At 42.9% G+C, this 9994-nt stretch overlaps 1 protein-coding gene across 1 annotated transcript in view; it reads right to left on the minus strand.

Annotated features, from left to right (window-relative positions):
- Nucleotides 1-9994, minus strand: part of GRHL2 (grainyhead-like 2 (Drosophila)) — a 168937-nt gene that overhangs the window by 57647 nt on the left and 101296 nt on the right. The window contains exon 8 of the mRNA XM_012643583.1: nt 8549-8643. Within this exon, the coding sequence (XP_012499037.1) occupies nt 8549-8643 (95 nt within the window). The remainder of the gene's footprint in view (nt 1-8548; nt 8644-9994) is intronic.

The raw sequence follows: 9994 nt of genomic DNA on the forward strand, positions 1-9994 counted from the left end.
ATTGTGTACACATGCACACACCGTCATTTTAAGAAACCCAAGTCTGTAATCTAATTCTCTGCACAATACAACAATTCATACATATTAGTTACAGAGTACTAAGCAAAATTCAGGCCAGAAATCATGGGATATTCTACATTCTAACAAAAGATCAAGCTGTGGATATCTTCAGTGAGATAGCCTCCAAAAACTATTCCTGCAATATATGAATTAACTCCAGCTTTATAGCTTTTCCTGCCATCCATTACCTTATAAAATTGGAACAAAGGCATGGCTTTGTTTAAGTTCAATACCAAAGACTCCAGCAAATGTTTACCTTTCCCTTTTAAAGCGTTTTTCAGTACACCACACCCCAGCAAACACATAAAAATGCCATTTGCCCTGCTTCGCAGTGTGTAACTCAATCTTTCAAGACCCCTCCCCCAAGATCCTCCCCCAACTCTATTTTTACTTTTGAGATCATGGGATATGCCCTCTCTAACCTTCCATAAGATGATCTATACAAAATTGGGTCCAACTTGGGCAAAAAAATTGGGGTATAACTTTTCCTTAATTGGTAACATCTATCAAGCCCATATCCTCCTAGACTGTCTTATAAGCAGAAAGAGGATTCCCCAGCCAAAAGCATCAGACTGCTATGGGGTGAAGGGTGGGGAATAAGCAAGGGCATGGACTCACAGGGCATTCAGGAGTATAGTCTCCTTTGGGTAGTCCTATGGTTTCGCTTTTCATCCTAAAACTTAGTATGAACACATCTTCCTTTCTCCCTTGGTGTCCAGCAACGGAGATCAGCAGGAAGAGAATGCTCCATTTAGGAACATTCCTTTGGAAGGTACAATTAATTTATCAAGAATACCAAAACCTCAGAAACTTTTTTCTAAAGTGCTATGCTTGGGGGTCCAGTAAAAACAGACTAAGCATTTTAGACCAAAAAGAAATGTTGGGAGAAAGACAGAGAAAGAAAGACGGCAGGGAGAGAAATAACAAATCTGAGACAACTTAATGAATTTGCCACAATTTGGTGCTGAATTTCAAGCCAGCCTTTTAATTAGCATAACATTATTCTTCACCCAGAGACTGAATAATCTGCAGTGCACAAGAAGTTAAAAGGCCTATATTTTCTCCAATTTACTGCCTTTCATAGGCTATGGTCAAAGCCCTGCAGTTCCACCATCCTGTCTTCTGAGCTACCAAAATTGAGATAATAGGCCCAAGAGACTGTTTCTCCTCTCCAGTGGCAGCTGACGGAGCAGAAAGCTAGGCTTGGCTTACTGACCTCGAAAAGACAGTACTGGGAGGAGAAAGGGTTGACCCATGCAGTGAGATAAGGAAGAGATCTGGGTTTTCAGTGGAAACAGTAAGTCTCCCCATATGACAGTTCTAGTTACATCTACCAATACGAGGTGTGGTCAGATGTAGTCACCAGGACCCAGGCCACATCAAATACAGCCTTAACTCCAGGGCAGCTACAGGGCAGTGCTGGGGCATTAAATCAACTTCATTTTCTTCCTTAAGGATGGATTTACAAATGTAGATGAGAATGTTTCACTCTCAACCTGCACTTTTAGTTTCCTTCTCTGCCGGCCAACTCATCTTAGCACATACATCCATGTTTCCATCCCTCAGACTGGCTGTCAGTTCTTAGATGATATCTCCTCGGTATCAGGCAAAATCAGACAGGAAGACAATAAAGGCAAAGCTATTTAGGGAAATAGGGCCCAGAGGAAATATCAATATGTCCTCTCATCATGCATTTTCTCACAGTTTCAAAAATTACATGTAAATCTCTTCTGTAAACCCAATTCACTTGAAGCGTCCAAAGGGACCCAAACTTAGAGGAACCTATCTATAAAACGATACTTACACATTGGCATATGTGTAAGTATTCACTTCCAATTTACCAGCTTGGTAAATGTGAGTATTTGTTCATTGAACGTCTTAAGTTGTACACACAGAGCAGATAGTCATTGCATGCTTTCCGCAAGCTTCATTTTCTCTGATAACAATCCTCATTCATGTGTTGGATTTTTTTTAATATTGTGCTTCTTGCATGGTTTTGCAAAGAATAGTAAAGAACAGCCTCCACTATTTATAACAGAGAAATATATATAAAAGAAAGATGCACAGAAATAATGTAAATGAGTATAAAAATGAAATGCAGGATACCAGGGAAAGGATGCAGAGAGATGGGGAAAATGGAGAGTAAATGTCTAAAGGCATGGAGAAGAAAACACTGATGTATCTCAGAATTGTAATATTAAAAGGCATGCACTGATCTTCAGAATGAGGTAATAATTACGCAGAGGGGCTCACTAATGTCAGGCTAATCTACACACACACACACACACACACACACACACACACACACACATACTCAGTTGGAGGAGGGCAAGAAGTGTTCACGCCCATGTCCATTCCGGTCAATGATATGCATGATACGAACAGGTAATGTACCAGAACCTGTGGCCTCCAACTCCAGGGGGTTGGGCTGTGGACCGGTACAGGTTGCTGGCTAGTTAGGAAACTGGGCTGCACAGCAGGAAGTGAGCAGCAGGGGGTGAGCTAGCGAAGCTTCATCTGTTTTTACAGCTGTTCCCCATAGCTTGCATCACTGCATAAGCTCCACCTCCTGTCAGATCAGCTGCAGCATTAGATTCTCATAGGAGTGTGAACCCTATTTTAAACTGTACATGCGAGGGATCTAGGTTGCGTGCTCCTTCTGAGAATCTAATGCCTGATGATCTGAGGTGGAGCTGAGGTGGTGATGCTAGTGGTGGGGAGAGGCTGCAAATAGAGGTTATCATTAGCAGAGAGGTTTGACTGCACAATAAATGTAATGTGCTTGAATCACCCCAAAACCATCCCCTGCTCCCCTCCAGTCAGTGGAAAAATTGTCTTCCACGAAACCAGTCCCTGGTGCCAAAAATGTTGGGGACCACTGCCAGGGCAAGAAAAGACATGGATAGGGAGAGCCGTATGTGCTGGAAGTGCTGTACCAGCAAGCCCATTTGGGGGGCGGGGGATGGGGTGAGTGTGGTGTGAGAACAGGGCAGGTGGCAAAAGCAGGGTGACCCAACTGAACTGCTTTACTCAAGGAAATGGGGCTGACCACTCGTTTTCTTTCTGGACTCACACAAGCTGAACCCTGTAGATTTCTTGGAGAACAAAAATCATAGCATGCTTTAGTTTAAAAAAAAAAAATCAGATTTCCTGCTGTTGGGATGGTTAACAGCATAGGCTCTGGACTCAGAAGGACCTGGGTTCCGAATCCCACTTTTCCATTTGCCCAATCTTGCAATGCCTGGTATGTCGAAAGGTTATATATAGTGGAATCAGAATCTGAGATGTATAGGAAGATTATTCATGATATCTCTTACCCTCTCTTGCTCCCTAGCCCACCCTGACCAGCTCTCAGCCCTGCTCACCCTCAATCTCATCACAAAAATCTGTTGGCAGATATGAAAACATAGGCCATATTTGTGTCCTTGGCTCTCTTTAAAATTGCAACAACTCCCTATCTGGAAGGTCCTCCCAACCCCAAAATGCAGGAAGAACATCCACTGATGATCTGGCGAAGCAAAAGGCTGGATGAGCCAACCCCTCTAAGCCCCCTCCTGCAACTCAACACCCAGGGTGGAAGAAGGGGCAGGTAGACACCTCTCAGGAAGGTAATCATTCTACTTCTGAAAGCAGAGGTTCTAGGCTAGAAAGCAGCAAAGAACAACCCAGGGAGGCAGAGTTTCATATTATTGAATTATGATAGATTTTTCTAAATATCACAGGGCAGGGAGATAGGCCAGTAGTGGATTTATTTGTTTGCTTCCTTATTTAGTGTTGATCGTAGTGAATATTTTCACTGACTCAAGGTCATTTCAAAAGACTTGGATGCAGAGTGATTAACAAAAGTTTCATGGAAAGAAGCATCCTTCATCTTATGTAGTTTATAAACCATAGAAGGGTAAAGTATAAAGATGGGGGTTTGGTGTTTCAGTGAAAAGACACAAAAAGGAAACATGCTCCTCAAAGTTAGCACAAAGCATTAATGCTCAAGTAATTCTCTGCAGTCACATGAGACAGGTCTTTGTAGCACACCAAGGTTGGTTTAATCGTGAAATCATTGTGAACAGAGAAAACAGCAGTGGACAAAAATAAGGGGCCAGTTTCAAGAATCTCCTTAGAAATCTGGGAGAAAGGGAAGCCTGTAATTAGGGCCTGCTGCACTCCTGCTCTGGGGGTGATGTCATCGCCCATAGAAAGGCAGCGCTCAGTGCCAGGAATCTGAGCTCACAGTGAGTGCTTCAATAGCTCAATAGGGTCTCGCATGGGAACTCCTCGTCGTGGTGATTAGCGACCAACGTATCTACTTTTTAGGTACCAGTGTTTGGCTAAGGAGAGAGAGAAAATTAAAACATCCTTGTAAATGGGAGTCATGTGAGAGAATGTGGCACAGAAGTTGTCCCATTAGAATCATAGGGATGGGACCTTAATTACCCATCAACACCCCTATGCCCTGCCAGACACACACCCACACTTCCCACTGTTTTACAGTGAGGAAGCTGAAGCTCAACAGGCGAAGTCAAAAGCCAGGACTAGAATCTGGTTGTCTGAACCCCACTGCAGTGCTTTCTGCCGCATCACCCGGCTCTGTCCACCATCAGTTCCCAAACTGCGGCAGTGTGGACACTCAGAACCTCACCCACCTAGACATCAGAAACTCAGGGACACCTGGTCACGGTACATGGGCTTCCAGACTGCACAGACCCCGAGGGCAAAAGCAGGTCCTGTTGGAGATGATTTCTGCCGCTTGTGTCATTGTGCGGAACAACACTGTGGCACAACCAGCAAAACCGGTTCTAGCTGGAAGAACTGAGCAAGAGTTCTGCCAGAATCAGGCTGCAATTGACACCTGGCAAATCTGGAATTAATCCCCAAACCTCATTCTAACTAATAGTTTTAACACCTTCCCTGGCCAAACATTTTCCTATAATTAAATTAAATTAAATGATTAGAGTTTCATGTCTTTTCCTTTTTTTTCTGGTCATGTTGCGTGAGAGAGAGAGATATAATGTAAGTCAGCAACAAAAGAAAGAAGTAAGAGCATGCTCTGGAAAAATCTACAAATCTTATCATCAGGACTTGATTATACATCTGTGGCAAGACTACCAAATATTGAACTGGTTCTTTGTTTGTTTTTAAATAAATGCATCAAAACTTAAATATCCAAATAAAGCTGTCCTTTAACATAATCATCTTGGGAAGACATTTTTCTCAAATGATGTTGCCATGGCTTAAAGTATATCTGCATAGGGTCTCTTCTGACATTGTCTGCTTCAAAGATGATTTATAAAACCTTGTGCAAAAAAAAAAAAAAAAAAAAAATCTCATCTTTAACCATCAAGTGGTGTTATCCAACTTATTGATTTGCATTCACATTTAGATCCAAGTGGTTTCCAGTGTTTTTTAAAACACCCTCAAAGATCAAGATTTACCACTAGGATGTCCCAGCATCTCCTTCCAGTGGTGGTGACAGGAGTCAGCCTCTGGCCTGCCGCTGACTGAAGGAACCAAGGGGCCGGGGAATGCTGCTGCCCTGCTCACCCGTTCCTCTGAGCCACAGGGTGGACCGAGCTTACCTACGGTTTCAAGCTCCGTTGTGTCACCACTTTCCCCACCACCAAAAGCCAATGAAGGTCCAAGCTGCATCTCAGCTGTCTGGGGGGATGTGGTAGGGCATGAAAACTCAAATGTCCACGAGGGTTAGGAAGGGAAAGTTCCAGAATGGAGAAGGCTAGAGAAGGCAATAAAGAGAACAGCCAGCACCTCAAAAGAGCCACTCATTTCCTTGCAAACACTTGGGCCCATGGTTGCCAGAATCTTTAATTATCCAAAAGATCTAAAAACTTGGTTTTAAAAAATAAGAATCTTTTGGTTATTAAATGTGAGCTAAAAATGTTAAAATCTGAAATATTTAAGTACATATAATACACACATACATATATGCATTCTGTGCACCATACAAAGGCAATAAGTCACAAGTTTGTGTCCTCTGACCACGCAAACCAAAGTATCATGTGACACTGAATGGGACTCCAGCCCTGAAGCCTACAAAAGATTTCTGTGTGGATGTTATCAACAGGAATTTGAAAGCGAATAAACTGCTCCTGAAAAGTCCACGATATGAAAATCACAAACAATTCCACTGCGAGAGGAATGCCTTTTACATCTTGCTTTGTTGAAAACCTTTTTTCCAACAACCATTTGATTTTGTTTTTACAAACAAAATCTGTGTGTTATAAAATCAATGATATTTTAAAGAAATGCCTTAGGCTCTGCAGATAAACAACAAAAATCCTCTCAGCCTCCCTAATGAAGTGGATTTAACTTTTATGATTTTTCTTTTAAGAGCCCTTCAGCAGTTTGGAGAAAATAATTCGGAACTTTTTTTTTTATTAATTAACTCAGACATCAAACAACTACAACAACCAATAGTCACTAAAAATACATATTAATGAAATAAAACAAATTTTGCTACAACATGCAATATATCAAAGCATATGTGAGCTTAAACTTGTCTGCCTGGAGCACACATGTACACATGTGTGCACGTGTGTACACATGTGTGCGTGCACATACACACCCACATGCACACATGTAGACAAGAAAAGTAAGCTCCTACATATGGTAAATGAGTGGTACAGCATGAACCGGGCTAAAAGGTCAACTCAACTCCAGATTAATTACCTCACTGGCTTACCACAGAGCCTGAAGCCTCCAGTGTTAAACTGTCCCTTCTAGTTCAGGCATTTTCTTTTAAAGGTCCCCATTGAAATGCAACGGTTAACACATTCATCCACTAGCACTCATTATCTCAGACTCCATGATAACGAAAATTATGGCGATGATTACAGCTCTCATTTATAGCTTGCTTTAACACTGATACGGCTCCTCCCATTGCACAATCCTGGTTTCTTCCCAGTGACTCTGAGATAGGTCCAGTCCTGCCTCTCGGCAGTCACAGTTGTACAGATATTGGTTCCCGGCCTCCCTCCCCAGAGCACTGGGCCATCAGGCATCACACCCTCAGCATGACGCTGGGTGTGGCAGAGACATGTGGATATGTGGGTTTGTCTGCTTTGTTTTGTTTCGAATGGGGGAACCAAGGCCCAGGGACGTCAGATGACTTGCTAAGGCTTCTGACCCATCCTGGCACTGTGCCACCACACAGACTGCCTCTTAGTCCCGCAATCTGGCCTCTCAGAGAACAGGGCCTGAGGAGGAAGGGCGAGCGTCGTCTGCACCGAGGAAGCGTCAGGCAGGAACAGAGGAAAGGTATTCTGAAAAGGAGAAAGGAGCTCAGGCAGCTGAGGGGATTAATATAAAAAATGCTGAAAGCATTTTATGTCTGGGGCAGGGAACTTTAAATGCAGGGGGAGTGGACCTCAGAGACAAACTCCGCCTGCAGTTCCGTGTGGGCCCCCATCTCGCATCCTGTGGCAAGGCCTGCTTCCTTCCGTGGGAGGTGCTGAGCCACTGGAACCTTCCCCAGGCTGCGCTGGCACTCGGAGTGTCACTGCTTGCCCATTTGGGTCACCTTTCCTGGACCTACAGGCAGTTTCATCTGCATTGTTTCATATGTGAGTGAAATGAGACACTGAACAATTCATCTCCTACAGTCATGCCTGCAAACTCCCAACTCACTTCCTTGCTCACCCAGCCTTCCCCCTGCCCACAGACAATACAGCATTGACCAGAGTTGTTTGCATTGACCTTTTCATTAGTTTGAAGACAAAGTCTTCCTACACCCTCCTAGAGGGTATGCAAGTGAAGCAGAAAGCAAGCTTAGGTTTCACCTGGGACCTTTCCTTAAATGCAAAATCAAAGAGACTCGTGGCTGGAAAAGCAAATCTGGGTACTAAGGAGCCCACTTTCTTACCCAAACCAGGGCAACAGTGGAAGTTTCTCCTCAGGGCTCACCTCGCCAGAGATTTTACCCTTGCAATTCTTAGCCACACTGACACCCAGAAAAATACAAAAAGTTAAGCAACCAACTTGGACAGAGGTGGCTCAAGGTCACAGTGGTGGCTGCATTCCAGTCACCGAAGCTCAGAGACCTGCAGCCCTGCTTCCTATACCCCTCTCTCAACCAGCTGAAGCCTGGAAGGGGTTGTGGGGTCAGGGGGCCCACCCAGTCCCTCACCTATGAAGACATTAGCTCTGAGCCCTTCCCTGCCTCTGGAGGAGGCTTGTGAGCGGCCTTTGTGGGAAGCTGCAGGGAGAAAAGGTCATGTGGCTTAGTCTTCCCAGCTCTAAGTGCTCTGATGGAGCTTGGGGCCTGAACCATTAGGCTAGTTACATTCTGCAGGGGGCACAGAGGAGAAGCACACTCCCTTTTCTCCCCTTCCCTCCAAAAAGACAAACGATAATAGGTTCATTTTCTTTTTATAGGAGGCCACCTACAGAGACTTTTGAAAAAGAATCGACACCTGTAGAGAATGGGCACATTATGTAAGAAGTCTGAACAATGAATCCATGCTACTTTATCACTCACCTTGGCCTCTTCATTCACATCCCAGGTAAAGGAAACAGCATTATATGCAATCTCTTCGATGTTTCCAATCGTATTAAAGCTCTCCTTGTAATCAGCTGTAACATTAAAAAAGAAAAAGGTTGTAAAAAAGTGACTCTGTGACATGTATAGAACCATCATTTTCCAACGGGTAAATTTAAACTTTGCCTATTTTTTCTGGCTACCTCCATGGCAACAGTTAAGGGTTTTGTGCTCACTAATATTCTTCTGCTAATATTTACTCTATAGGGATGTAAGCATGTTCCGTCTATTAAAAGAGTAAATCTATGAACCAATGTTCTAAGTTGATGTGTTTGTTTCATCTTTTACTAGTTTTGTAAAATTACTAAAGTTTCTTTTTCCTCCTGAACCCTATGTCACCTACCTACTCCCTTTCTTGCTACCTAATTTTGCTAGCAGTGCCCAGAGTATTCTATTGGGCTTTTTTTTTTTTTTGGTAGAACAGAATATTCCATTTATCAGCCAGGCAGTATCTAGCTTTAGTGATGAAATTCGAGGGGACTGCAAGGAAACTTGTTAAAATTTCTTTTTGGACTTAGTTACAGAGAGTTGAATTAATTATATTCAGCTCACTGTCAACACCTATCCATTCAAGGCCCTCTTTTATTTTATGTCTTTATTTAGGTAACATGTACTTATTTTATCCACATTCTCTTCCCATGCAAATACAATAGCTATCAACATGTTGATATGAGAAAATATGAAAATGTGAAATATGTTGATTGGCCTATGTACAAAGCTTTAATTTTCATATATTCTGTAGTTGGTTGGCTAAGGTTGCCAGATTTTGCAAATATTTCGGATATACTTATCCTCAAAAAGTATTGGTTGTTTATCAGAAATTCAAATTTAACTGGGCACTGTGTATTTTATCTGGCAACCCTTGCTTTGGACCTTTTCAGATCTAACCACATTGCTGGTCATGTCCCTGTTTCTAGCTGTGGCTGCATAGAATTCTGGAGTGATCATCGACCACAGTTTACCTATCCCTTCTCGCCAGAGATGAACCCTTCAGGGATCTTCACTCTCTGGTGCCACAGACAACACCGTGATAAAAATCTGTATTCCTGGGTGTCGACTTGATGGTTGATCACAGAAAAACCTACTCAATGTGCTCTCTGGAATGGCCCTCCAGAATGGGTCTGCCAACCTAGTCTCTCACTAGAATTCTATTTTCCCTCTTTCTCACCAAATTTCTACTTTTTTCCCACTCTAACAGGTACAAACCGACGTTATATTTGCATTTCTTCTACCACTTGTGAGTCCAAGCATCTCTTCCTAAACAGGGTAGCTAACCAAGTGTCTCCTTAGGTAAACTGCTTACTCATGCCCTTTAGTCATGTTTCTATGGTTTCCCTAGGGAAATTTTAAATTGAAACTATGTATCTTTACATTTTAAATAAAGTT

The sequence above is a fragment of the Propithecus coquereli genome, unplaced genomic scaffold (assembly GCF_000956105.1).
Source record: "Propithecus coquereli isolate 6110/MARCELLA unplaced genomic scaffold, Pcoq_1.0 Scaffold2, whole genome shotgun sequence".
In the NCBI taxonomy this organism is placed as follows: domain Eukaryota; kingdom Metazoa; phylum Chordata; class Mammalia; order Primates; family Indriidae; genus Propithecus; species Propithecus coquereli.